The following is a 27,996-nucleotide window of genomic DNA, read 5'->3' as shown; positions in this document are numbered from 1 at the left end:
CATGTGGGCTCGTATGAATATGCATTTGGATTCATGTGTGAGGTACATGTAGTGATGCCAGTCTTCTATGACTAATGCTTGATTAGTTTCCCACCAGTGGCACTAGCTGGCAGTGCAGACAAGTCTTGGGTGTGGCCCCAGATAGAATAACCACCAGAGTTCTGGTCTATTGCTATTGCTGCTGGTCTACTCATTGATTCCCTTTATAAACATTCCTTGAGCATTGGCTTATGGGCCAAGTTCCATGCCATGTGCTGGAAGATACCTAGGCATGAGATAGAGGTCTTACTCTCCAGGGACCCTAAGTCTTCCAGAAGAGACAGAAAAGCAATGGGACAGTGGGAGAAGAGCTGGCTGAGGTGGCCACACTGGGTCTCATTGCGTGAGCAGAGAAGCTATCTTCTTCAGGACTAGCCTGGACTGAAGTAAAAATGTCCAGCATTTACTGATGTCTGTCAGGGTTTATGTGACAGATTCAGAATGCTTCCTGAAATTCAGTTTAACAAAACCAGGCACAAATCCCTGCTATATAGCAGTTCCATCCAGTTGCTTTGTAAGAATATGTATCAGTGGAAAAATGAAGGGGGAGACATTTTTCAAAACTGCCCAGTACTTTTTTTTTCTTTTTTTCCCCTCAAATACTACTCCCTTTCTTTAGAGAAGTCCTCTACATCCCTTTCATCAACAAGGTTCTCTTGGCAACTAATGTCTCCCATCCTACATGTCACTGGGCATGGAACCGAGGCTGAGCCAACCACGATACTACACACACAACACACACACACACACACACACACACACACACACACACACACACAACACCCCGCCCAGGCCACCTGTTTTTTTTTTTTTTTCCTCCAACATGGAGCTAATAGGAGAAACTCTCTACTTCCCTTCGTGGATAGTTATAAGAATGTAAGACTGACAACCATGTCCTTTCCCCATAGAGAAGGGACTGAGAAAATAAAGAAATAAAGTCAACCTAGAGACAGGAGGAGAAGTGTGTGTGTGTGTGTGTGTGTGTGTGTGTGTGTGTGTGGTGGGGGAGAAGGAGAGGCAGAGAGGGAGAGGGAGCAAGGAAGAGGGACAAGGAGAGAGGGAACCAGTCCCTGGATGCCTTCATCCCTAAGCTCAACCCCATTCATGCTATTTTCCATTACTGGGGTCCCTGGGGCAATGTTTTGTTTTTGCCCAAGTGAGTATGGATTGGATTTGTAACTCTAATAACAGAAGAATCCTGACTTGCACAAGTGCCAATATTGACTAGAGAAAAACCTAGGTAGCTACAGATATTCAGTGAAGTGGTCCCAAGCACCTTGTACAACCCACACAGGGAGACACTGCAGAGGCCGAAAGGGCCAAAGGAAAGATAGTCCCAATATGATGAGTGGCTGTGTGTCCTTTCCACAAGGGAGGAAATGTAGGTATCCCTAAAGTACCCAAATACTGAATGGAAATAGGCAGTAATGGGCAGCCATCTGGGGAAATGATGACTCTTTATGATGGTATAAAAACTATTGTCATTGGGATTTTGTGTAAAACTTTCATAACAAATAGACGTTTGCCTGCTTTGAGAAAAGAGCCTGCGTGAGAAGTTGCAGAACCAGAGTCTGCTTTGACAGAGTTGCAAGAACCCACTGAGAAAGAGGACAGGAAGGGAGGCAGGTTGCAGGCACTGCCGGGCCCTGGCAGGGCCCTTTCCATTGGGACAAGTTGTGGCTCCAGGAATGTCTGGGCATCCATTTGAAAGACACCTGTTATGCTGTCTTCTTCATATCTCCACTCACAGGAAGCTTGCCAGGATCAGTGGCAGGACTCTGAGTCCCCTGCAGCTAGAGATCCCTGAGGGTGAGTACCAAGCCCTCGAGGAAGGAGGAGACCTGGACATTGGGCCCTATAAGGCATTTGAACAAGTGAAGGGCAGTCCTCAAATGGGCTGCCAGGTGGTTTTCAAGCACAGCCTCCTGACATAGCTGCTCAGCCCTGGAGGCTTGGGCTCAAACAGAAGTTGGTGCAGAAATGGGGAGCTCAGCTCAGGAAAAGAATGGCTCTAAGCCAAGAACAAAGGCCAACTCACCAACTCTTCTCAAAGATTATATTTCTTCTATACTTTGCCCTTCTTATGTTTGTGTTTTTCTTTTTCATTAAAGCCAATCAACATATTGACTATGTTAATGGAGTACCTGATATAAATGTATACCCTAATAATAGACATTTTATATATGTGTACATAATTTGTGAGTACACAGCTGCATTTCTGCTGTGTCTTCCTTCCAACACCTGGGATGAACACCAACTTGCACTCCATGAAGGGACACTGCCACCATCTAGTGGCAGTCAAGGTGAATTACAGGCACAACGTCCTGGGAAATGAGTCATTTCCAGAGTGTAGTCTTTCAATAAAAATGTATTTAAAAGGCAGGCAATATCACTTAGTTCCCCACCCAGTGGAAGCAAAGATAGCCTGTCTCAACTCATGGTTCTGTTAATAACCTCCACCTTGACAGGGAAAAAAATAGTACCAAGGTGGAAAAACAAAGCTTTATACATCTTTAAATAGAAGATGAAACATTTTAAAAGACAAACTATTGATTCTTTAAGGTGTATAGGATCTGATAATGTGCCAAGGGAGTGAAGGAAGGGGGAGGTCTTCTCTCTCCTCTCTCCATGAGCTTAAGTTTACCAATCACCTAGGAATCCCCAAGGGCCACTCTTTCAGTAGCACATGATGGGGGGCGATGGGAACAAGATGGGAACAGACGGCAGCTATGTCCTCAGTTTTTACACTCCATAGAAAGGGGAGGGTAGATAGTAGAAAACCACCAGAAAAACACTTTGTACAAATTAGTGAGAGCACCAGGGAGGAAATCGGGGAAACACAGATCCGGAAAAGGATGTGTGAGCAGAATATGTGGCCATGTAGAGACCCTCCACAGAAACAAATCCTTGGGCCTTCCTTTTTATTCCAAGACCAAAAAGTCCTCTATACCTACCCTTTCAATGCCTGCCTATGGCCCCTCCCCCAATTCTCCCACTCCTTCCCTCATCCCAGCATCCCTTATCTCTAATATTAAACTGAGATTGGGGGAAAAAATCTAGTATGAGCCACACTCAATGATGGGTCTTAACTACTGTCCTGGATACACACCTCCTGCTGGAGATGCAGACACTTTACAGAGGAAGAACGAGTGAAACCCACTGAAACATGAAAACTAAACCCTATTGGTGCATCTTATGCCTGAAAAGGGTGCACGGTATCAGCATTACCTGTTTGGCTGATGTTAACATCATCTGACTCCGTGAATGTTACTCTTATTTAGATTTCCACAGCTGTTAGTGGTAGTCATTAAATTTACTGGCTGTTTCAATAGTGACCAGTTTTAAATGAGAGGCTTTACACATGTATACATATTTAAAACTACAATTGCTCAATAATCTAAAATGCCATTTTGAAATGAGAAGAGAGAGAAAGAATAGCTTGTTTCTGTGATAAAGCCAAGATTTCTAAATCACCTTGCTGTACCTATGTATCTTTGATCTTTTTTTCTGTAAATATCTTCTTTGTATAGTTGAAAATTTTAATAAAAGGAACATTCCCATGAATTTTCATATACATAAAGCATTTTATAAATAAAATCACTCAACAGCATGTTTGCAATGAATATTAGTGCCTTAAAATAATAATAATAACAATAGTAATAATCCTATTCAAACAAATCTTTTTTATAAAGATCAAAATACTCCATTAAACAAACCATGGTAACACTCTGACATGAAAATCCTATGAGAATAAAGTTTTTATATTCTGGGTTAAACATATTATGCTTGATTATAAGTATTTTAGATGTTCTTTATAGTAAAAGGTTTACAAAAAGCAGGCATTACTATTTTTAATTGAAGGAATGGTTCTTTCAATGTAAGCGATATGAACTGTCTGCCTTTTATGATACTATGCATATCAACTGCTTCCTTTTTAAAATCTAGACAATTTTAAGAACACCAATCATTGTTTAGATTCTCATTTTGCACTGGCATCTTTCAACATTTTTGTAAGATGCCTGAATCCTAAATAACATAAGGCATTAAAAAAGTAGCAGTGGAAAATAAAAAGAAATAAGTCAATCTTCCAAGTCACATTTCCCCTTACTTTGCATTCGATTGTCTTGGTAAAGTGCAGTCACTCAGTCCTCAAGAATGCTCCACCAATGACATTTTCCTTTTAGCCGAGACATTTCTGCTTCTTACTGAATCATTATTCCTTGCATCTGAGATTTGGAGACCCTGAGTTCTTATGAGATTTATTGCACTTTAAGTTGTCTCAATACAAAAGTCAACAGATTTCCCTCTTTAAACTTTGCATCTTGTATGAACTCAATTGTTGAATTTGTTTGTCCTGTCTTTCTTGTTTTAACAACCTGAAGACAACTTTGTGAGAGATAGTGCTGGATAATGATGGAACATCTGTATGATAATCTCAAAATAATGGTCTTCTAATAAAGTTGTTATTATTTGGGAAAATTTTTATGTTGTTTCTTCTTTTCCCAACATTTCTGAGATATGTCATTAAGCAAGGAATATGTTTTATGAGTAAATATCTAAACAGAGGGAAGATGTGGTCTTTGGCCAGGGACACATATATAAGTAAACCCATGGGCAAGAGAATATTACACATCAACGTATCTGAAAGCTATTTTATGAAACCACTTTGTTTGTTTATTAGGGTACAACACGTTTATTTCAAGAATGCCCCAGAATAATGACAATAAATATTACCATAGGGCACTGGGTTTTGGCTAATATTCGTGATAAGCTTTGACACATATCTGACCCCGCCCCCCCCCCATAGCTGAGCATTTATATTTTCACAAACGTGGTTTAGACACCTCCCAAATAGATGCCTGAAAATACAGTCAACTCTTGGAGCTTTGGGCCCCTGGGATAAAACCTTCCTCTTGTTTAAAGACCCCCTGAAACGTCGCTTCCTCCATAAAACCTTCCCTAACGAAGTGGAAATGGGAACCAGATGTTCTCAAACTTCACTACAAAGATAATCATATTTATTCTACAACCTAAGATACCATCTAGGACCAAATTTGTGCAAACTGTTAATACAGCAGTTACTGAACACTGTAGCTAGAAGAAAAACTGAAAATTCGGTAGAGCTTGTAAACTCCAAGGGCAGAAGTTGGGAATGATTCCTCTTTTTATCCACAGCATTCAGCACAGATATGGTATATAAGAAGCGCTCCGTACATGATCCCAGAATGAATTTATTTCAACCCTGCCCTTTTATTTATTTTATAAGCGAGGTCCAAGGGGGAAAAGAAGTCACAGAGAATTGGTACCAGAATGTGGACAAGACAGTCCTTTTATATTCTGTGGCCACTGCTCGCTCATGGCTCCTTCACTCAGTATCCTTGTGCACTGTGCCTGTGCTAGTGTGGTGACAGACTATGAGAAGGTTCTGAGAAGCTGTTGCTTACATGCTGCTGCTGCTACTGGTAGGGACGGAATGTTCGTGATGTCCAGCCAATGCCACAGAGATAAAAGAAAATATTTTTTGTTTTCTTTTTCTTTCTTTCTTTCTTTCTTTTCTTTTCTTTTTTTTTTTTTTGGTAACAGCTTAGTTGAACACTATGACTTCCTTGGAAAGCAGGACAGAGAGGAGTAATGAGCTATAGATGCACCTGGAATTAAATCCCAGAGTAGGTTACCTAAACTTATGGAGTCATTTTTATTTATACATCCTTCCATCCAACCATCCATCCATCCATTCATCCATCCATTCATCCATCCATCCATCAATATCTATAGCCAAGCACAGATTGCTATTACCAAACATTGCTTTAAATGTTTTTATATTTACATAGCCTTAAATTTAACCCTGACATAGACCTTGCAAAGTGTCCATGCCCATTTTGTAGCTGAAGAAATAAAGGCACAAAGTACCTTGCACCAGTTCACAGAGAGCAACAGGATGGGGATTCAGGCTTTGGCCCAGGTGATGCTAGAGGCCCTGTCCCAATCACTGTGCCCTCAACTTCCTTTCTGTAAAGGACAAAGACAAAGGTTGTGTTTTGCCTTAAGGAGACTGGAGTGCAATAAAAGAGGCAACCACACCAATCATCACTAAAGCAGGAATACCCTCCATAGTTCTTGGGAGGAATAAGTGCAATTATAGATTTAAAGCACCCAGTACAGTGCCTGGCACATCCAACAAATGCTCTCCAAAGGACCATTCTTGGCTAGGGGAGAGAAGTTCATTAGCTTCTTCAGAATTCAGCCACTGCTCTACTAAATTAGAACTCCATCCATCTCTCCATTTCAATTGCATAAACACAATAGAAAAATATTACTCCTTTGTCCCATGACAGAACATCATGACTTTCATAGCCAAACAAAATGCCTCAGAACGCTGTTGGGGATGGCGGTTATTGTAATTGTAAACATTGAAGGAGGTTAGGAAGGAAGCATACTGGGAAGGAAACTGTCAGGAGGAAGGGGCTGGGGAAGAAGGAGACAGATGCTTCAGAAGCACCCAGCCTCCAAATGATCTACTGTGTCCCAGGCCTGGGCAAACATGGATGGGGCCAATCCAAGCACAAGGGTTCATGATTCAGCAAGTGGTTCAATTCTGTGAGTCATTTCTGGAAAAAGAAAATCCATACCATGGCATTAGTCCTTTGCCTGACATTTTTCTACTTTATGAAACTAGGTTGGGTTTTCCAAAATCCTTCCAGTTAATTTGAAGGGATAAACATCTAACTTTCTGTTTGTGAACTTGCTAGTCGTGTTGCTGTGCAGGATTGCACAACTGCTCCAATTTACCCCAGAGGGCATTTCAGTCGACTCCTTTGGCATGAGTTGTCTGAAAGCTCGCACAGAGCCATCCCTGCAGTTCTCAGGGAACCGGGCTACATTTGGGTTTGTAATGAATATACATCCACTAATCTGGGGTCTGACCGGCCAATAATGTGGAAAAGGGATCAGGCAGTTGAACTATGACCAGACTAACTAAGTGACTCAGTTTAGAAAGACAAACTGAAAAGACAGTTGTTTCATTAAAATTAAAATTAAAATTAAAATCAATTTTTATGGGCAGAAACAATACAGGTAGATAAATTCCGCAGGCAAAAATTGTAATGGTTGCTATCAAAACATTATGCCCCTAAAAAGTAAAGAAAGTGAAGGCTATGCCTATGAGTGTATAGTGTGTATGTGTGTGTGTGTCTTTTCTCTTGAGTGATACATGGCATTTTTGTACCACACCTGCCACACAGGAAATCCTTACCTGTGAGGACCCACCAAGGAAAGTTAGCATCAGTGACTTGGCATTGATTTCATATAGACTTGGCTTAGATTTACATTTTGATATAGATTTGGTTTCCAGATGAATAATTGAATTGTATTGACTTTCATTAACCCTGTGTTGGAATGGTGTTCTTTACTGGGCCTTCTCTCTCACTTCCTCTTTCCTACAGAACTAATGGAAACATAGTAACACAACCAGAAAACAAATGATTTTCTGATCTAGTCCATACTCTCTGGGCTGCTGATTCTTTCCTTCATTCAGGTATTCCATGAAGCTGCCCCCTAAATGATACTCTCTCTTCCAGGGCCTTGACCTATAAAGTGTACATTCATATGCTGCTTTCAAGAAACACATCTAATGTGTCAAGTGATAGATACAGTTGTCCTAAATCTACCAATAAGTACAGGAGACCTCACAACAGCAATTCTTTGAGCTCATTATCACCTTTGGGTCAATAAGTATGCCCTGTGGAATGGCATCTAGAAGCAAGGAAATCCGAACATCAGGTGTCCTGTGATATCCTCTCTTGAAGAGGAAGCATAATGTCAGTTATGGTGACATTAATGCCACCATAGCCCACTTCATTGGCTTTTTTAAATAGCTCTTCTCAATCATCTGCCTTCCTTTCTATGTAGAAGGAAAAAGAGTGTCTATACTTGAGGAGGTGAGAACTCTAATGAAAACAATTTTTTAAATTACATTGTTTTTACTCAGATGTTTCTTCAATTTTCGAAAGAAAAGGCTGTTTCATCTTAGTAATGCTATCAGTAGTTTGTATTTTTCCACATCTCAAGACAGCCCTATTTTATAGTTGTGCTTGATTTAAATAAATAGTAGAAAACATTCACATACCTTAAATACATGAGAATTTTTTTAAAGAAGAAATTGAATTCCTAAGACACTAAACATGAAGTCTGGGGCTAGAAAACACTGAGATAGTAGGGATTTTTGAATCAACTCTTGGTTCTTGGCTTTACAAAAATATCCACTTTTTTGCTCGTTTTTAGAACACCAGATTATATCGGGGTTTCAAAGTCATTTCTGCTTTATTTGTATCAAATTTGTCTCTCTTAAACAACGTATACTACTAGCATAATGGGTAGTATTGCTTCTGCCATGGCCAGCCCGCCTTCTGGTTGGGTAGTCAGTGTGGATACCCCTGGCAAGCACCGTTCATGTGCTTCTCAGGAGAGTCCTGCAAAGGGGATGTTTTCACCCCATCATGACAAGGAGAAAACCAAGGCTCAGGATGATGGTGTCCTGGTCCCAAGGTTCCCAGGCAGAACTGACAGGGCTGGGCCTCCCCTCCATCTTCAGCTGACACTGAAGCTGGTCTTTGGACAATTGGGCTCTCTTCCCTCTGCCATAAGCGTGCAATGGCCCCATTCTGTCATGCACACACACCACTAAGGCCTGCACTGTGCAGTAACAGCACTCTCCAAATAGCAACCGGGGCAGAAGTCACCCTTACCTGCTCCATTTTTCGCTTTGGAAAGCCAAGGGAGTCTTTCCTTTGAATCAGCCCTGACTGAAGCATGAGTAGGACAGGCAACACCTCCAAATGAGGTTTGTAGAGGGTAGGTAACCCCCAGGGTTCAACCATGCACCTGCATTTTCTTGGATTGCCCAGACTCAGATCAGTGTTGCTCTAAGTATCTGATATGGACTGGGCCTTTGACTAAAGATCAAAAATGACTTCTTTCTGTTAGAAAATGAAGGTTTTTGATAAACAAAGGCACTTTTTAGATTGTCCCATGTAAGACAACACATCATTGATAAACTGTCCGTCTTCTTTATTAGGCTAAGCCTTATTCGTCCATTTAATGTATTTATGACTAATGCATTTAGTTCACTGTTATTATAAATATAGCTAATTACTTATAAAAATACATGCTCACCGCACAGTTTGAAAAGTTCAGAAATGTATCAAGAATAAAGCAAAATAAATACTTGTTCTTCTCCCAAGAGAGAATATCCTCTATTAGACATGCCTATGCATTTCTTTCCAATTATGTTTTTTTTATTTTGTTAATGTTTATTTATTTTTGACAGAGAGAGAGAGAGAGAGAGAGAGAGAGAGAGAGCGCGAGCAGGGGAGGGGCAGAGAGAGAGATGGAGACACAGAATCTGAAGCAGGCTCCAGGTTCTGAGCTGTCAGCACAGAGCCCGACACGGGACTCAAACTCACAAACCATGAGATCATGACCTGAGCTGAAGTCAGACACTTAACTGACTGAACCACCCAGGCACCCTTCCAAGGATGTTCTGTACATCTGTATGTTTACACAGACACACTCACACACACACACACACACCATAATGTACATAAAATGTTATATTCTGATTTTAAAATTAATTTGTTTCTTACAGTATTAAATTTCATTTTGAGCACAATTTTATAATGGCTACCTATCCTTTGGAACCTCGGTAACTTTTGTCACCACTTTCCTATTGCTGGGTATTTTGGCTCTTCTTTGCCTCAATATAGATAAAATTGCAAGTCACTGACCAATTTAGGTTAGATTCTTTCTACAGAAGAGGATTACTGGGTCCAAGCCTGCAAGTGTGAAAGTTCTTTATATGTACTAGCAATGTATTGTTAGAGGTTTTTTGTTTTGTTTTGCTTTTTTGTTTCTAACCAATTTTTATGCCTAACAGTGTAAAAGTTAAAAACTAAAAAAACTATTTTTTCATACTGAATTCTGGTTCTTACCTTGCTTTTATCCTTATTATAAACTATAACTTTCCCATGAAAGTTCTAATATACATGAACATGGGATGAAACCTGAATATTTTTTCCAGATACATAACTAAACACATTATGAGGTTGTTTAAAATGAGCCAATTAGCTTTTTAAAACAAGAAATGCAAATAAGCCCCTTGCTTCTGAACGGGGGACCCCATGGTCCCCCATTGGCCCACATGGGACTTCAATCGGAGGAGCTCTTGTATGCTGCTCTGCTGGCCATCCCAACCATTGGGAAGCCATGCACTTTGAATCTGAGCATCTTGGATTCCTGTATTTATAGTCGCAAACACAGAGTTGGAGAGGACCACGGGAGAGTGGTTGGCCAAGACTCCCATGGGTATGAAACTGGCAGAGTACATGTCCTTCCTCAGCTGGTCTGGACTGCCACAGATAAACCCACACAGAACTACAGTGGGGAACAAACTCCTGGGTTCTGTGATCATCCTTCTGGTTCAGCAATATGCTGTGACTCTGACCTCCACAGAGTTCCATCACACTGGATGCGGGAAGTGGCAAGACTTACTGTGGTTTCTGCTTCCCTTTCCTTATTCACAGAATGGATCTACCAATGTGAGTGGTAGCCCACCGTGCTACCATCTTTCAGACTCAGCGTTGTCAATCTTGCCAGCCCCAGCTTGGGAATACATATAAAAGATGCCTGTACATGTTCCTCTAAAACAGTAAATGATAAGGGGGAAAATAGGTTATCAAAACAAGATATAATAATTTACACACAAAGCAAGTAAAGGTAAAAGCAAATGAGTCATAAACCAGAACCAACCGTAAACTGTTACCACCTCTCAGTTTTGCACTTCATTTGCATGGATTTTGCCGGTTATATAACTATAATGAAACACTAAAATCACTAGACCTACAGTTCTATGAAAACAGCAGCCTTGCAAACTTTCAATTTTCTATTTTCAATGACAGTTAATTCAACATTTCAAAGTACAGAAGTTAAATGAGGCAAAGAATGATAAATGATGCCCCCGATTGCTGAAATCTGATTACACAGAGATAAGAACAGGCCAGATTCTACTTGCACAAGTTTGTACCTAAAGAACGAGACAAATGAGAGAAAGAAGGGAAAAAAGTAAAGGGGGAAGAAAAACTTGGCAGAAATGAATGCTTCCATTTATCCCTCCTAAATAGAATATAAACAAGGACACAAAGAAAATGCAAATGGATTCAGGATCCCATTGACACTCAGAGGGGGATATTAATAAACCAGTTCCATCCTGAAAGAAAACCCAAAAATCGACCTCCATTTAAGAAGCTAATTTATGCACTCCTGAGTCCTCATACAAGTTAAGCAGCACAGAATATCACAGCAGGCCTAGAACAACAGATCTTGAACCCTGCTGTGTTTGTTCAAGAAGGCAAGTTAAGCTATTCCTAACAGGAAACAAAATATGCAGTCGGGCTATTAAACAGGGATCGTTTTGCCATACTGTGCAGCCCTGAATGCATCAATTGCTGTTCCAAACAGGATTAGAGATGTGGTTTTCTTTAACTATGGTTTTGAGAAAAATGCTTATGCCTGCTCAGAATTCTCAGACGGATATTAACTAATATAGTGCCGGGCAAGACATAGCACTTTGGAAACCTTCAAGAAACTGTCTCTGGCAAACTCCAAAGTGGTGTGAAAGTAGCACAAAATGAAGGGAAGCAGGTACCAATGTATGGAAAAGTTAACACACGTAAACAGCCAAATTTGGAATTGCCCAAAGAGTATTTTTGCCTTTAAGTATTGAAGGTCTCAGTCTACAGTGATGAATCATGCAGTGAACAACCAATGTTTCGTTCCTGTAGATAGAACCTACCTGAATGAATATGCAGCTTGAAAAATGGACTATTTTTGCTATGAATGACTATTGAATGTACACTTGCAAATGGTTTTGGGTAATTCTGCTATGCTATTATTATAAAATAGGACCTCCCAGATATTTCGGTAGAAGTCAAGAAGTACCACGTAAAGAAAAAAAAAAGGCAAACCTTTCTTACATATGGACCTTTCTTCATTGTTCAAGAACAATCAATCAACTGGTTTAGAAAGTGGTTCAACTTCCACTAAAAAGAACAGATTTGTGATGGCTTGAGGGTGTCAGGTCTGTATTGCTACATCGTTTTTAACCAAGACTTCAGGACACTTCACTGCACTTGGTGAAAATATTTAATATTGATCAGGCATTTCACCAGTTACTACTATCCCAATGTGGTATCAGGGATTGAAATTTATGGATAGAGTCTAGAAATCATCTCAGAGGTGCTTAAGAATCACAGGAAAAACAAAAAAAATTCTTTTTTGCAAGCCACTCTTCTAGAAAATAGTCATAAACTAGAAGATAAGTCTTGAAAGGTCCTCCAAATATCAGAATTATGAAAACCCTAACATACAGACAACAATCATTAATGACTACTACACATATGAGGGACACCCAAACGGGACATTTTTAGTGATAGACCAGCTAAGAGATTAAAGTAAGCATGTTTACAGAGACATAATCATTTAAAATATTTATGGAGAAAACAGTTGCAGATGATACCGAGAGATTCCAACAAAAACACAGCACAAATGCAGACACCATATGGTCCAATGTATGCACCCATGACCTCATGTGAAAAGCAGGCCAAAGATGTAACAGCTGGAGATGTCTCCCCTTTACCCCCAGAACAACAAACTCTTGGGTTTGGAAGAGGCTCATTATAATCATGGCCATGGATGGGTGAAATCTATGGATAATGTCAAAGACTTTGGGAAGGAATCTCTCAAAACAATTGTCCCTGGAAGCCTTTGCTTTGTTGAGGTTTCAAGCCCTATCCGCATTTCCTGCTGACTCCATGTAAAAGGTGAAGTCAGGTAATGCAGAGATTTTAATGAAGTAAGAAGAACGTCACATATCTCCCAGGCTCTTTTGTCATCTCCTGATTATTCATCAGGCTTGAATCAGAACCACAAATCACTGCAGAGGCCCAAGACCACCACATCACATATGATCTGCTGCTCCAAATCATACAAAATGGTAATAGAAATTCTAAGTTGTTGAAGGCCAAGACATGCAAATGGTAATAGAAATTCTAAGTTTGTGAGTGTCTAGCATATGTCAAGTTCTATACTAGGCACAAGTAAGAGAAATAACTCTCATAACAAAACTGGAAAGCCAGTCTATCATTCTTGCTAAATAAAAGAAACCTAAGCTTAGATAAGTTAATTAACTTGCCCATGGTCACAAATGGATGAAGGCTGGAATGGAACCCACCATATTCCTTTGCTGCTCAAGCAGCAAGGCAATATTTTGAAGGGGGGGTTGCTGGTGCTCAAAAGAACCCCATCCTTCTCGCAAAGTCCTCTGTACGTGTCACTGAAGTAACACTGGGGAAGGGAGAGGAAGAACATGAGGGGCACGGATACTTCTATATCAGCAACTGAGACTAGAAGCCCTGAGGGAGGATGCCTTCCATCTGCAGTGTGACTTTCCTCAACTGCCCTCACCTTCCAGCCCAGATACCAGAGGTTTACATTGAAACTCCTTCTCCGAAGAGCTGAATTGCCCAAAATGACTCCAAGGAGTTCTGAAACCATTTCACACAGGGCTCTTAATAAATTTTAAGGTAAGTACCTTTCTTAATTTTAATAAAAAGGCAATTTGTAGCAATGGTGAGTAACAGGGGGAGGAAGAGCTATTCCTTGTGACACAGGGCTGCAGAGCAAGTTCTTGGGCCAGTCCAGCATCGTTTGGAAAGGCACTGGGGCATCCTCCTCAATTCGAAGTTTCTATTTGCAGGGCATGTGACGTGAGTGACAGAAGGAAAGAGGTCAGGGAGCTAAGTGCTATTGAAGAACCATATGTCCCAACAACCTTTATTCTTACCATATTCTGTGTTGGTTTGTTTTGAACCTTGTTTTAAAATTCCATGGCTGATGGCACCTCATATTCATGAGGAATCTTCTACAACAAAATGCTTCTGTATATAGATCAGATTAAATTTGATGAATAAATGCCAGTAAATTGAGGCCAGTCCAGCTTTAGGCACTGAATTTGGTAAGTCTCTTTACAAAGAAATTTCAAATGTGGGCAATTAAGAAAGCATGACCTATTAAAGATGCCAATCCTTCCAGATAATGTGGAATTCTGACCATATATTTACCCTGGAAGCTGTTGTTCTACTCAAATACTTTAACTTTTAATGAAGTGTTCAGTCTTTTTGTGATGGCACTGAAGTGTAATCAAACATTACCACAAGCCAAGTCACACACTAGCATGTCTCGCCTTGTTTAAATATCTCAAATATATTTGAGTAATTGTGTAATGATTTCTAGGCCTCTGGTTGTCCATATGGTCTGAACAGACTGCCTTTTGTAGAGCAGTTGTGCTATCTCTCTCAACAGGAAGGAATCAGATCATCTTTGCTCCAAACTGGAAAGCTTGGGAGGTACTGCTTACAGTTCGGGGAGGCGTTTTACCTCAACTCTTGAAACAAAACCAACCCACATCTGGCCCCCAGAAATCACTGTGTCTTCTGGAAATCCTGCTTGTGTTTGTGAAATGTCCCAAAACAATGCAGCAGGCATCATGTGTCATGTTCTCTTCCACAACTGTCCTTAGGATATGATGACATACCATGGGGACAACATAGCAAAGCCAGCATGGCAATCACATGGAATCTTAGTAGACAGAGAATATTCTAGATGGTGGAACCAGATCATCTCAGACAGACAATGAGGACCAGTGAAAGGGTCTGACATTGGCAAGAACTTTGTTCTAATGCTCTACATGTGGTACAGGCAATGACACAAGCAAAGGAGCTACTGATTTTGCAGTGAATGAAACCCAAGAGGAGTTTTCAGAGATTTGCCTTAAGAGCCCAGAATCTAAACTTAGTTATTGGGCCTTACAAATTTTCACATTAGCTGTATCCCTAGGAAAGTACCTCAGGGAAGAACTGGAATACTATGTTTGGAGGAGTGTGCTAAACTTACTCTTGACCTATTGTTTGAGAATTCTTAGCAAAGTGGTTGGGCATAGAGTTGCCCCCAAACCACTGGCCACGAGTGGACCGATGAGTCTGTCGGCCTTTTTGCTCCTGCCCAGCTTCAGGCTTTTGAAGTTGGAAGAGGAAAACCATTTCACTGGTCATGAACAGAACCAAATGCACAAAATCATGAAGACATGCACAGTTCGCGAGTTCTGGGGATGACTGCAATGTGATGGAAAAGAGTTTACCTTTTGTGCCTGAGGGAGCTGAAAAATAACGGGAGAACAAAACAAAAAGAAAAACAAGAAAAAAGCAATCATTACATACAAAGTCAAGATTAACTGTAAAGCTTCATTTGGTTGCCATTGGAAAATGGAAAAACGAATATTGGGAGAAAAATAGGGAAATAAAACTAAAACCAAGTCATTTCCCCAAATTAAGCTACAGTGCTGATTATTTGACCTGCTATCTGAATCTGTAATATCAACAGATAATCTGTGAGCACAAGCTTTGGGAGTCGTCATACTCAGGAAGTGAGTTTGGCAACTTCCTGCAACGCTAGAACTGAGGTTCTTCTGTTCAGTGGCCCCAAACACACATTTCTAAGACCCAGCTCCTTCTTCCTGTGCACCAGTGGTTCCCTAGTGGTGAAGGACTGTTTGGAGACATTTGTGATTGTCAAAGCCAGGGAGAGGGGAGGGAGCCAGAGCTATTGGCCTCTAGTGGGTAGAGACCAGGGATGCTATTAAACATCTTACAATGCACAGGGCAGTCCCCACAACAAAGAATTATCCAGCCCGCATGTCAATTGTGCCAAAGTTGAGAAACCCTTCCCCATGTAAAGGTAAGAGAGCTAGAAGCATATTCTGTTTTTAAAGTCAATTTTTCTTGCTTTGTAACACATTAACTGTTCCCTTTATTGGTGGTTAAGGAAGCAGGCACAAGCATTTGTGCATTTGAAGTAAAGCTAATATTCTAAGAACAACGAAAAGGCAGTCAGTCAACCCATAAAATAACACATAATAGCTTTCCCAATGGTACAGGCAAGAAACTGAAATTATAGATATGTGGAAAAAGATGAACATTTACAAGACATACTTGTCTACTTTTCAACATTGAGACCATTAGGGTGTGGTTTAATGCCACCAGATTTGTGACTGCCATTAGAGTATGCAGTGTTTTGAAAAGCATTTTTCTAATCTGAAATGGAAATAACATTATCCATGTATTAAATATTGAATCTAGGAGTTACATCGTTTTCAAGACTTCCTTCTCATCATAGAGCCTAACATTTATTGTGTGTGAACTTGTCACCAGGCACTGTGTTAAACATTTTATTTGCATTATCCCACAAATCAAAGTGTCCCAATACTAGGTAGGTACCCTTATTATCCCCATTTTACAGATAAAAACAAAATGGAAAATAGAGGGTAAGTCATAATACACTGTCCCACAGATAATAAATTGTAGAGCTGTGCTAACTTTAGAATGTGTAACCCAACGCACACACTAAAGGCCACACTCGCTAGGAAATGAGATGGCCAACTTTTCTCTCTGTCTCTACAGAGTTTATAACATTGGAAGTGCTAGAAGATTCAAGATAACTAAACCACACATCCTAGGGTCCCATTTGAACCTTTTGTCCTTCCCATTCATTCTGCCCTGGAAAGAATGCTTTCTCTTCATATGCACTAAGACGAGGGCTTCCTACGGCCCTGTGCCAGCGGATGGAACCCAGCAAAGGACAGAGGGATAGACCCATACCAACAAGATGCCTTGTGTCTCAGAGACATCTCCAGAGTGACTTGGAAAATGTCCATAACTCTCCAACACTCATTTTTCAAGTAATTTTATCCCCAAAGGTCTCCCAATTTAAGAAAACAGGAATAGCATAAGCATGCTTTTTTGATTCTTTCCTCCTGGTTATGGTGACCGCTATTGAAAAAGGAAGCTCGTGAGTTCCTCCAGTGTTTCTTAGGGGTTCAGAAAATAGGTATCAAGTGGTGAGAAATTAAGCTGAAAATGAGGAATCACTTCAAGTAAAGTCTCTGAAATATTAAACATTTTTTCATATGACGGAAAAGAAACCTTGGAGATGTGAACATTAAGGGAATGATAAATGCATGTTTCCTTAGGAAAGCATTTGTGTTGAATCACAGCTTGTCATATGAAATGCACGGGGGGCCCTGAGGATTACAAATGTTTGATGAACTGAAAAATAAATACCAAGGTTCAGTCCTGCACAAACTGCCGGACTTGACAGGCCTCTGAAAGGAGAGCTACCCTTTCTCTCTCTCTTTCGGGAAGCTTTGTCCCAGTCAAGCAGGAAACACCTCTTTTTGACTCACCCATTTAAGCACATGGGAAGGAAAATGAGAGACTAGGCCTTTGTGGTGATGTCCTCAGTTTAAGACTGTCCTCAAACTCTCCACAAAACATACATTTTCCTCAAGAAATAACTCATGAAAACAAAGAGCTACTTTCCTATCGGAGCCTTAAAGGAACAGAAATTACAGCTTGCAGTGCCCTCAACAGGTTGCACCTCTGAGAAGGAGCTTCAGAACAGAACACAACAAATTCAGATCAGATTAGCAACAGTCACAGATGCTACTACCTGGGAGCGTGCTCTCCTGACGGCACATCATGCACCCAACAGTCACAAACGGTATACACAACCCTGAGCTGGGAGCCTGACCAGCTGGACACTGGGGCCTCTGGCTGGAGTCTTGAAGCACGTGCCTTCCAGCCTTTGGCCAGATGCTTGTCTGTTAAAAGGGATGGTGGAAGGAGGGCTGGGAAGTGGGCCAAATCTTGGATAGCCAATAGGTTCTGTCTTGAGAGCCAAGACTGACTGATTAGTAATGGCTGTCTGGAGAGCCGTGTTGAGAAGGATTCTGAAGTTATGTCTGAGTTTTGTTGGAAAGAATGTAAGAGCCAAATGGCAATGTCCTTTGTGGGCTAAAAATTAAGGAATGGCAAACCATATCCCCGGACACGATGATCTCTCAAGGTCCCACAGCACTTTTTTCTTTGTAATTCTGAGCACATCTATGATTTATTTGTACATAATCTATTTGTTTAATGTCTCTCCCCGCTAGGTCACAAACACCATGAAGGCATGAGGGTATTGATCCTATATGTAAGTCCTTATTATGTTTTCTATGCTGTGCCTGTAACCGGTGTTCGCCTTGTTAAAGAAGGTAACGTGTTACGAGGGTATACCGAAGGAAGATGCTAGGGAGAGAGAATTGGGGTAACTGCCTTGGATCCACACGAGCCCCACAAACACACCAAGTTGATAATCAAAGTTGACAGCTTTCAATAGAAAAAGAGATATCTCTGCCAGAAGGGTAGACGTGAACACTCGGATTCCCATATGCCTGACATGGATGTCTGTACACGTGCGGGCTGTCTTCCTGGTCCACGATACACGTAAAACCAGGCTGGGAATTTCTCATCATCATGTGGCCTGAGGTGAGGCAATCTCTCTTTTGCAAAAGCCACCTTGTTAGGCATTGTCAACCAGGCTCTGTGTCTCTGGATCTGTTTCTTCACTTAGTACATAAGGGTTTGCATGGGCAGCTTCAGGTTCCCTCCAGGCTAAACAACCCCAAGTTGTACGATTCTGTATCTAACCACACACACCCTCAAGCCACTTTTTAAAAGGAAGGGCAGAGAAAGAAGTATGCTCTGGGCTCACACATTCCTAGAGAAAAGCTTGGTGCAGGATGCATCCATGGGACACTTGGTATTTGAATGTGGGAAAACTGAGAAAGTGTCATTCAAAAGAGAATGAAGGAGAGGGAAGGTGATGACGATGAAGGTGGCAGTAATAATAGAATAAGCCACTCTTTAGTGGCTACTCTCAGTGGACCAGGTACTTGGTTAAGTGCTTTTTATCTTGAGCAATGTTGGTCCTCACAGAGGACCTTCGGGTTAGATAGTAGTATCATCTTCGGTTTAGAGATGAGAAAACAGATAATATTTAGAAGGGCTAAGTACATTGCCAAGGTCACCCAACCAAGAAATGCCTTGAGCTGGTGGTCAAAGTCAAGTTTCTCTGCAGCCCTGCCTCTGCTTTAGCCATCAGGCTCAAAGTGCTTCTTCTCATGTAGACAAAGGGTATCAGCACTAACCCAAGCTCTTGAAGGACTTAGGGACTTCTCAGGCCATTCCATCTGGGCATCTCCTATACTGGAAAGCGGGATGAGAAATTCCAGCACCACCCTTATGGGAGAGCCTGGATGGAGACAGAGAATCCAGCTTACCATATTTCTCAGCATGTGGTGCATGATATACCATGAGCATAGATACTTACCATACCCTCTCCTGTCGCAGACATTTACGCTTGTTCTTGCCTCATCCTGGGACTCTCCCTCATACCCCTCCCTGCTTGCCTACTTCTCTGGTCAGTTGTCATTACCTCAAAGAAGCTCCGTCTGACCTCTTGCATCATATGTCCTCGTCACACATAATACCACATGCCTCCCATCTGCAGTACAGTTACTTACAGTAACTGCCGCTCTGCCCTTCTGTTTTAGTAACAGCAACCAAACATTTAGCCAGAGTCAGCTAAATGACCCTGTAAGAGCTTGGTGTGGCTAAGTGATTCAATCATGGTCCATGAGATATCCATGGATATGACTTTTCCAGATAGTGTCCTTAAAACGACTCCTTCCATCCTGCTGCCAGTAAGACAGATGTGATGGCTGGTACTCTAGCAGTTATTATGGACTATGAGGTTATCTTGAGGATGGAAACCACCCATTAGGATGGTGCGGACAGCAGTAATGAAAGGCAATTATAACAGCTATAGCAAGCTATCCACCATTCTAAGTGCTTCAGCTATATTAATTTATTGAAAACTCACAGGAACCTTTTTGGGTGGGTTCTATTATTTCCCCGGTTTTGTAGATGATGAAACTACAAGGTCACATGGCCAGAGAGCAGCAAAGACAGGATTTGAGAAGGGAGACCAGTTCAAAGGACAGCGGACAATCCAGGTAAAAAAAAAAAATAATGGAGAACTGAATCAGGGTGCTAGTGGTGGAGGTGGCAGTTGTCTGACCCTAGATCTATCTGAAAGTAGAAATGATGGAGACAGAAATGAGAATATAAAAGAAGAGGGGCACCTGGGTGGCTCAGTCAGTTAAGCGTCTGACTCTTGATCTCAGTTCAGGTCATCTCTTGAGGTTTGTGGGATCGAGCCCCACACTGTACTCTGTGCTGACAGTGCAGAGCCTGCTTGGGATTCTCTCTCTCTCCCATCCCCTGCTCGCTCTCTCTCTCTCAAAATAAATAAACTTAATTTTTTTTTTAAAAAGGAGGGACATCAAGGGTGCATCCAAGGGTTTTTGGTTCAGGGAAATGCAAAAATGGAAGATCCATTTACTGAAAGGAAAAAGACAAAAGGAGGAGCATATATGAGGGAAGCTTTCCAGATTAACAATTTTAGGATGTCTCCTAGATTTGCAGGCAGAGGTAGAGGCTGGGCAGCATGGTCACTGACAGTATGCTGATGAGGTCACTGACAGAGTGGCTGCAGATAAAAGAGAGCTTGTGTTGGGGACAGAATCAGGAGCATCCCACCAGGTAGAGGTCTGGGAGCCAAAGGGAGCCAGTGAAAAGAGTGAGGGGTAAGGAGCCAGGGGGCAGGCAGGAGATTGGAGAGGACTGGGAGTCCCTGAAGCTACATAAAGGTGCTTCAAAGCGAGACAGTTCCTCCACCATGGCAATGGAGTGTTTTTGTTTTAACTTTCCTCATTCCCTTCATTTCTATCTCAGAGTCTGCACAGAGTCATGGGGCAACGGAGGGGATGTGCATCCATCACTCCCACTCAATGAAGTTCCAGCGTTGAATGGACTCCTTTTTAAAAATAAAACTCCAATTAAAGATCTATTGATCAAAACAACACATTTCACTATGAAATATGTAAAGACCAAATGAGAAACAAAGTATTTTCCTGCCAACTGTGTAAAACAAAAAAAGCCTGGCTTACATATGTTTCTTCCATTTGTAAAACTGGCCTTTTGCCTCAGGCTTATGAATGAACGATAAATCCCTGCTAGCTGCAAAGGTTCCTTGTGTTCGTTTATTTCTCTTGTGCGTGTTTGCATTTAAAATCTTCCATTCTTCTTCATTAAGCAATGTGGATAAAGATCCCTATTCCTCTTATATATCAGAGGAAGCTCCACTAAATGGCTCAAACTCCAAAACCCACATACCAAGGAGGGAAGGTCTCTGATGAGCTAAGTAAGATCTGGTGGTGTAGTTCCTGTCCCACATCCATCCACTCTGCCACCCCACACCGAGTCACCACTGTTCTCATCCATCTCTTCACTTTGACTCCTCCCCAGCCCCGTGTCTATACTGCATCGAAAATAGTCTAAAAGTATAAACCTGGTACTTTGCCAGCCCTGTTGTCCACACCTCACTTGCCTCAAAGCCTTTGTGTGGCTATTTTCTCTGAATGGCTGATGCTCTTGTCCCCTGTCCATGTCAGTTCCCTGACCACCTCCCAACAAACCTGGCCTCACCAATTCCTACCTATCTGTCAGATTTCAGCTCTGGTGGCACCTCCTCTGACTGAAGTCCCTATCTTAACCCAGTGTCTTGCTATGACATCATATTGTTGATTCCTGTCTTAGCATGTATCACCTTCTGTAATCTTCTTGTTTACTTTTTAATTACCTCTCCACATGAGAATTTAAGATCCATTCAGGGGCCATATTCATTGTTTTGTCACCAGGGACTACACCTGTACTGTATGTGGCCCTTGCTACTAATTCAGTACATGTTTGTTGGAGGGGTAGAAGAAGGAGAAAAGGAAGGAAGGAAGGAAGGAAGGAAGGAAGGAAGGAAGGAAGACAAGGAAAGGAAATTTAATGGAAGGGAATGGAAGGGAAGGGAAGGGCAGAGAAGGGAAGGTGGTGAAAGGAAAGGAAAGGAAAGGAAAGGAAAGGAAAGGAAAGGAAAGGAAAGGAAAGGAAGGAGGAAGAGAGGGAAGGAGGAAGGGAGGGAAGGAGGAAGGAAAGAAAGGAAAGAAGGAAAGAAAGGGTAGGGGGACAGGAAGAAAAGAGAGCTGAATAAAGGAAGCAGGAATGAAGGAAGAAGGAGGGAGAGCATTAGAGTCTGATAGGCCAGGTTTCAAATCCTACCTCTACCACTTAGTAGCCACAAGGACATGGACAGAAATATATTATCTCTGAGTTCCAGATTTCTCACCTATAATATTGTAATAATAACATCATTGCAAGGGAATTAACGTGAGGATTAGGTAAGAAAAATGCTGAGAACCTACAACAGCCACTGGCCCACAATAGTTGTCATTTTTACCCCTTGACCTTGTAACCTCTGGAGTTTTCAGAGTTGGCCCAACCTTACAATGTGTGAGAGATTATACCAATAACCAAGTACCTCATGGTCCACAAATGAGCCCACAGACCTGAAATCACAATCTCCCTCAGTGCTTTATATGAAGTGTTATATGAAGTTATATGAAGAAGTGATAAGGCCTGGATAAGGTGTCTTAGGTGTGTGACTGTTAACAATGGATGTATGTCTCTTTGTTCTCAGTAGGAGCCCCTTCCTTTTGTAGTAGTCCCCATTCTCTGGTAAGGCTCTGCACGAAGCCCTGTCTTGTGGACAGTACCAACCAATTAATCACTCTACTCTGGCCATAGCAACTGGCTCGGAGTGGACATGTGATCTAAACTAATCTAGTGAGGACTTTTATAGAAGTAATCAATAATTACATCCTGCTCCCCATTTCTCTCGTCTTCCCTTTCCTCTCTTCACTAGAGTGTGAGAGGACACACCTCTGGGACCAGTGCACCAAATGGGGCTGAAGAGTAAAGTCTATGGAAGGTGTGAAGTTATAGGGACAGAACTTAGTGCCACCGGTGTCATTTGAGCCCATGCCCATCCATGGGAGTTAGTTTTCTAGTGGCTCCCTGCTAGGCAGGAGGTATGGGGACATCCTGAGTGAACTGAGTTCTCATTATTCCCATAGATACTTGCAGCTGGTCACTTCTAGTATACACCATAGCTGCTCACAACTAGATTTTACTTATACAAATCAAGGGAGTCATCAAAATATTTCTGGATTGTTTGTTCAACTTCAAAAATACTCGGGAGCAATTTCCTCAAAAGATTTCCAATGACATATGTGAAATTTCCTTTCAAAATTACAGGGCATCATATTTTGGTCTTATGAAAATGTCAATTAAGTCAGAAGACAAAAGGTGGCTTTTTGTGTCCTCGTCCTGCTCCACAGAATCTCCTCCCCGCTTGGCACCCTGTTACTCATCTACAATCCCTTATTGAGGCCACCCCTCCAGCCTCATGGCTTTGACTAATTCCTCCTCAAGGTGGTGATGATAGGGGAGGAGGAGGAGGGAAGAAGGAGAGCAGTGATGGAAGTAGACAACCCTGCAGAGTGGAGGGCAAGACTAAAAAGAGGGCTAATAAAAGAAAATAAATATAACTGCTTTTTCCACCTTAAAATCATTCAAGTCCCTATTGGAATTTTTGCTTCATATTCTACAAGTCCTTCAAGCCCTGTTAGAAAGAGTCATTTGGAAGAATGGTTCTCTATGTATTCCAAATTTTCTTGCTTTTATCAGTTTGAGTGTTATCTGACCATCTACAACTTAATGATTTCTCAAGTTCTAATTTGGGGTATAGATGGAACTTGAACTTATTTTTCAAACAGTGTGTTTAAAAGCAAGACAAACATGGACAGAAAGACCTTTCTATGCAACACATTTGCTTTTTTAAAGTGTTTCGTTAGAACAAAAGTCATATAAGCAATGCATGTTCCTTGTAGAAAATCAGATATCAAAAGAGAGGTAAAAGGAGACATTTAAGGCCACTTATGATGCTAACATCCATTATTTCCCTTGCATCCGTTGTTATTCTTAGTCAACCTTATTTTAATTTTTTTTTTCAACGTTTATTTATTTTTGGGACAGAGAGAGACAGAGCATGAACGGGGGAGGGGCAGAGAGAGAGGGAGACACAGAATCGGAAACAGGCTCCAGGCTCTGAGCCATCAGCCCAGAGCCCGACGCGGGGCTCGAACTCATGGACCGCGAGATCGTGACCTGGCTGAAGTCGGACGCTCAACCGACTGCGCCACCCAGGCGCCCCAGTCAACATTATTTTAAATGACTACACGGTATTCCATTATTTGAACAGATAATAAATTACTGATTGGTTTCCTTAATATTGGCTACCTAGGCTGTATTCTCTTTGTCACTAATGCAAATGACTGCAATAAACATCCTTGTAGTAAAACTGTTACGCACACTATCAACTTTTAAAGGAGTTGAATTATTAGTTAAAGGGCATTGCATATTTCAGTCCATGTACTTTCAAAAATGTTGTTCTAATTTACACTCGGAGCAGGATTCTCTCTTTCCAATATCCACTTCACCACCCCTAAGCCAATTCTAGGTGTTATCATCTTAAAAAAATCTTCCAGTAGTTTTTAAAGGTTAGATTATAGGGATGAACTTTTTCCATAGTCCAAATGAGTTAAAGACAGAGAGGATATTCAACTTTAAAATTCCTGAATGGCCAAAGGGCTAGCTCTGTTGCGGGTCTCCAGAGAACACTGCACTGCTTACTGCAGACTAGCACCTTCAGGTTATTTAGTAGAAAAGAAGTGGATTGATAACTAAAGGTCAGATTTTTCAAACTTAATTTTGGATCCAAAAAATCTGGTGTTTTTGTTGCAGCAGTAGACCCTTGCCTACATGAAAGGCAAGACTGCATAAATTATTCACTTGATGGCAGACATTTTTGGGGGACGCTGGAAAATGTGGATTATTAATGGGCAGACCAGAACAATTCTCACATTACATATAGCTAAGGACTATCAGCTGGGGGAAAGCCCCAGACATTTTGCTTGTTATAATGTTCTAAAAATTCTCACAATAAGAAGTCATTTCTCATCAGACTTGAACTCTGCATTGTATCGGAAAAATAAGTTTCCAATTAAAATTGTCATTCCTCAGCCTTATTTTGTGTGGTCATCTTGCTGAAAAATTATCTGGAGTTCTGGCAGTGTGGGGGAGCCCAAGGTCCTGCTGGTTTCCTGTGAGAACATGGGTTGGTAGAATCAAAAGGAAATTTGGCAAAGTACAGATAAAACCACCACCATGATGCATTTGTATTTCCTGTTTGAAAACCACATTGGTTCACATGGCAGTCCAGGGATCCATGTAGATTAAGGAGGATCTGATAGGGAAGGAAGCTCGTTTCTGCAGCATTCACTTTGGAAATATCTGAACAGGATGCAAACCAACTCAGACCTTCTCCTGAACTCCCACCCTACCAGTGTCACTTTTCAACATTGTGACTGCTTCCAGTTGGATGCTCTAAGCTGCTGGTTTTAATTAAAACTTAATTTGCAAAAATGTTTCATAATTTATGCATGTCATATAACTCCTCTGAGACTACGAACTTGGAGCCAACTCAGGGCCATATAAGGAGACGTTGTACTGAGAAGGTTGTGGGAGGAAAGGGATGTAGGAGGAGAAGTACCAACAGGGGTGCAACAGAGGAAGGTACTGACACTTTCTTTCAGCTTCCCATCACCTGGATCTGCAGCCACCTGGGAGAGACATGGGTCTTGACGTCTGGAAGCAGAGAGCCCATTTGGCAGGTCATAGACTTAGAGAATCTGAAGGGTCAGCAGTGGCCAGAATGGTCCTCCAAGGAAGGTCTTACCAGGGGAGATGATGAGCCAAAGAACTTGAAACCCTCCAAAAGAGACGAATGGGTTTCCACCCTCTCCACAAAAGGAGACACTGAAAACCCACAGAGGAAAAGTAACGAAAACTCAAGAGTCTGCAGTGAAGCCATTACTTCACTCAACAGATGTCTTTCAAGAGAGAATTTGCAGGGATCTGCCAAACTGTTGAACCACAAAGAAATCTGTAGAGCAACTTAACTAGATATATTAGGCCTCCAAGAAAGATGACCAGAAAGACCCTCCCCTAAATACACATCCTTTGTTAATTATAAAGTGAATGACTCTCCAGTCACTCTCCATGTCTACTGTGGAAAAAAATATATATACATATACAGAATTTAACACAGAAAAAATCAAAGGGGACAGAAATGAAAGTACACATGTATTCTGCACACTTACAAAGAATGGGCCACCATGTCAGTACTATAGTCTTTAGTGGCCAACGTGATAAGCAATACATTTCACTGATAGATGATCTCTAACTCTAGCTATAACTCAAAGGTCCTTCCATTTCCTGCTGCCTATGAAAAACATTATTACCTATCAAGCAAAAGCAAGAGACTATATAGTTTCTCTATCAAGTTTGCATCTCACAGATGTGAACACATTAAATAAACATTTAAGAAAGAGTAAAGGTGTGAGCTGTGGGTGACAGATAATCCTCTGTTGGTGTTCTCAGTTAGGGGATCCTTCAGGAAACTCCCCACTCGGTGATTCCAGCCTGTGAAAAGTCTATGATTCTAGTTTATGAGTTCTTTTCTGTGAAAACATCTACAAGCATTTCCTTCTCTTACATATTGTTTTCACCTTGGCCCATTAGTGAATGTATTTATGTTCACCTGGAAAGAGGAAGAACTGCCAAAGCCATGTGTTGAATGATACTAGTTCTCTTTGTGCATCTGGGCACTTTTGCAAGTCAAGACTGGATACTATTTACTAACAATGAGAACTTGCACATGCTGAGTGGGTGCTTACTCTAAGCCAGGCCAGGAGTTAAGGGCTCTGAATGCATCCTCATGAGAAATTCTCCCACAATTCTAGGGGCTACATATAGCCATTTACATTCCAAAGACAGGAAAAGGAAGACTGACTCCAAACCTTGTTTTTTGACCCAATAGGATAAACAAGTCACATAATCCAATTAGTCTTCTTCTAAAAGCTTAGAATAATCTATTGATGGATAATGAAAGGAATACAATATAAAAATAAAAATTAAGTGGTCTGCTTGGCAGTAGAACAGAAGGGAGCTTTGTCTTCCACTCACGCCTGCTGACACACTGACTCCCATAGTACTTCAGGCTGATATTGGTTATGTCTAGGAAGAAGGAGACCTATTAATATGCTGCAACTGCTGACCTCTCAAAATACATTTTGCTCCTCACCCCCCAAATCTGGTGTTTGGCGATCTTTAAGTACTTTTTGCCAAACACATGTTCCTACAATTTTGAAGTCCGTGTGTATTTACAGTGGAATTTTTCTCATGGTCTTTATTAGCTTATAATTAAATCATAAAACAGAGTAACTCTTATCAAATATCTTTACTTCCCAGTGCCTTTTTTGTTATTATAGTATTTTCTTTCTCTTAGTTAAGATAGTCAGGTCTTACCACTGACACTTGGGCCCAAATCTCAAAGAGGCTAATAATGTACTTCTAAAGTTCACATTTTTTTAAGTTTATTTATTTTGAGAGAGAGAGAAAGAGAGAGAGTGGGAAAGGGGCAGAGAGAGAGGGAGACAGAGAATCCCAAGCAGGCTCCGCACTGTCAGTGCAGAGCCCAGTGCAGGGCTCGAACACATGAATTGTGAGGTTGTGACCTGAGCCAGAGTCAGACACTTAATCAACTGAGCCACCCAGGTGCCCCTGAAGTTAGTATTTAAAAGCAAGAGGAATCCAAATGTTAAAAGCTGAGCTACGATGCTGTCATTTATATTGAACTCATAAGTTAGGTAACGTGATTAAGGAACAAAAAAAGCAGCATACATAAAATAAAGAGGACTATCAGGGCACCTGGGTGGCTCAGTCAGTTCAGCACCTGACTTCAGCTCTGGTCATGATCTTATGGTCCATGAGCTCAGCCCCGTGTCAGGCTCTGCACTGACAGCTCAGAGCCTGGAGCCTGCTTTGGGTTCTGTGTCTTCCTCTTTCTCTGCCCCTTCCCCACTCATAGTCTCTCTCTCTCAAAAAATAAATAAACATT

At 41.4% G+C, this 27,996-nt stretch overlaps 1 protein-coding gene across 3 annotated transcripts in view; it reads right to left on the bottom strand.

Moving 5' to 3' along the window:
• Positions 1-27,996, bottom strand: part of CACNA2D3 (calcium voltage-gated channel auxiliary subunit alpha2delta 3) — an 860,144-nt gene that overhangs the window by 225,362 nt on the left and 606,786 nt on the right. For 2 of the 3 annotated variants that reach the window (XM_043587659.1, XM_043587661.1), the window contains one exon: positions 15,287-15,304. The exons of the other annotated variant lie outside the window; for it this stretch is intronic. In XM_043587659.1, the coding sequence (XP_043443594.1) occupies positions 15,287-15,304 (18 nt within the window). The remainder of the gene's footprint in view (positions 1-15,286; positions 15,305-27,996) is intronic. 3 annotated transcript variants of the gene reach the window in all.

This window comes from Prionailurus bengalensis, chromosome A2, assembly GCF_016509475.1.
Source record: "Prionailurus bengalensis isolate Pbe53 chromosome A2, Fcat_Pben_1.1_paternal_pri, whole genome shotgun sequence".
In the NCBI taxonomy this organism is placed as follows: Eukaryota; Metazoa; Chordata; class Mammalia; order Carnivora; family Felidae; genus Prionailurus; species Prionailurus bengalensis.
Note: the sequence above shows the minus strand (reverse complement) of the source record. Positions and strands in the feature narration are given on the sequence as shown.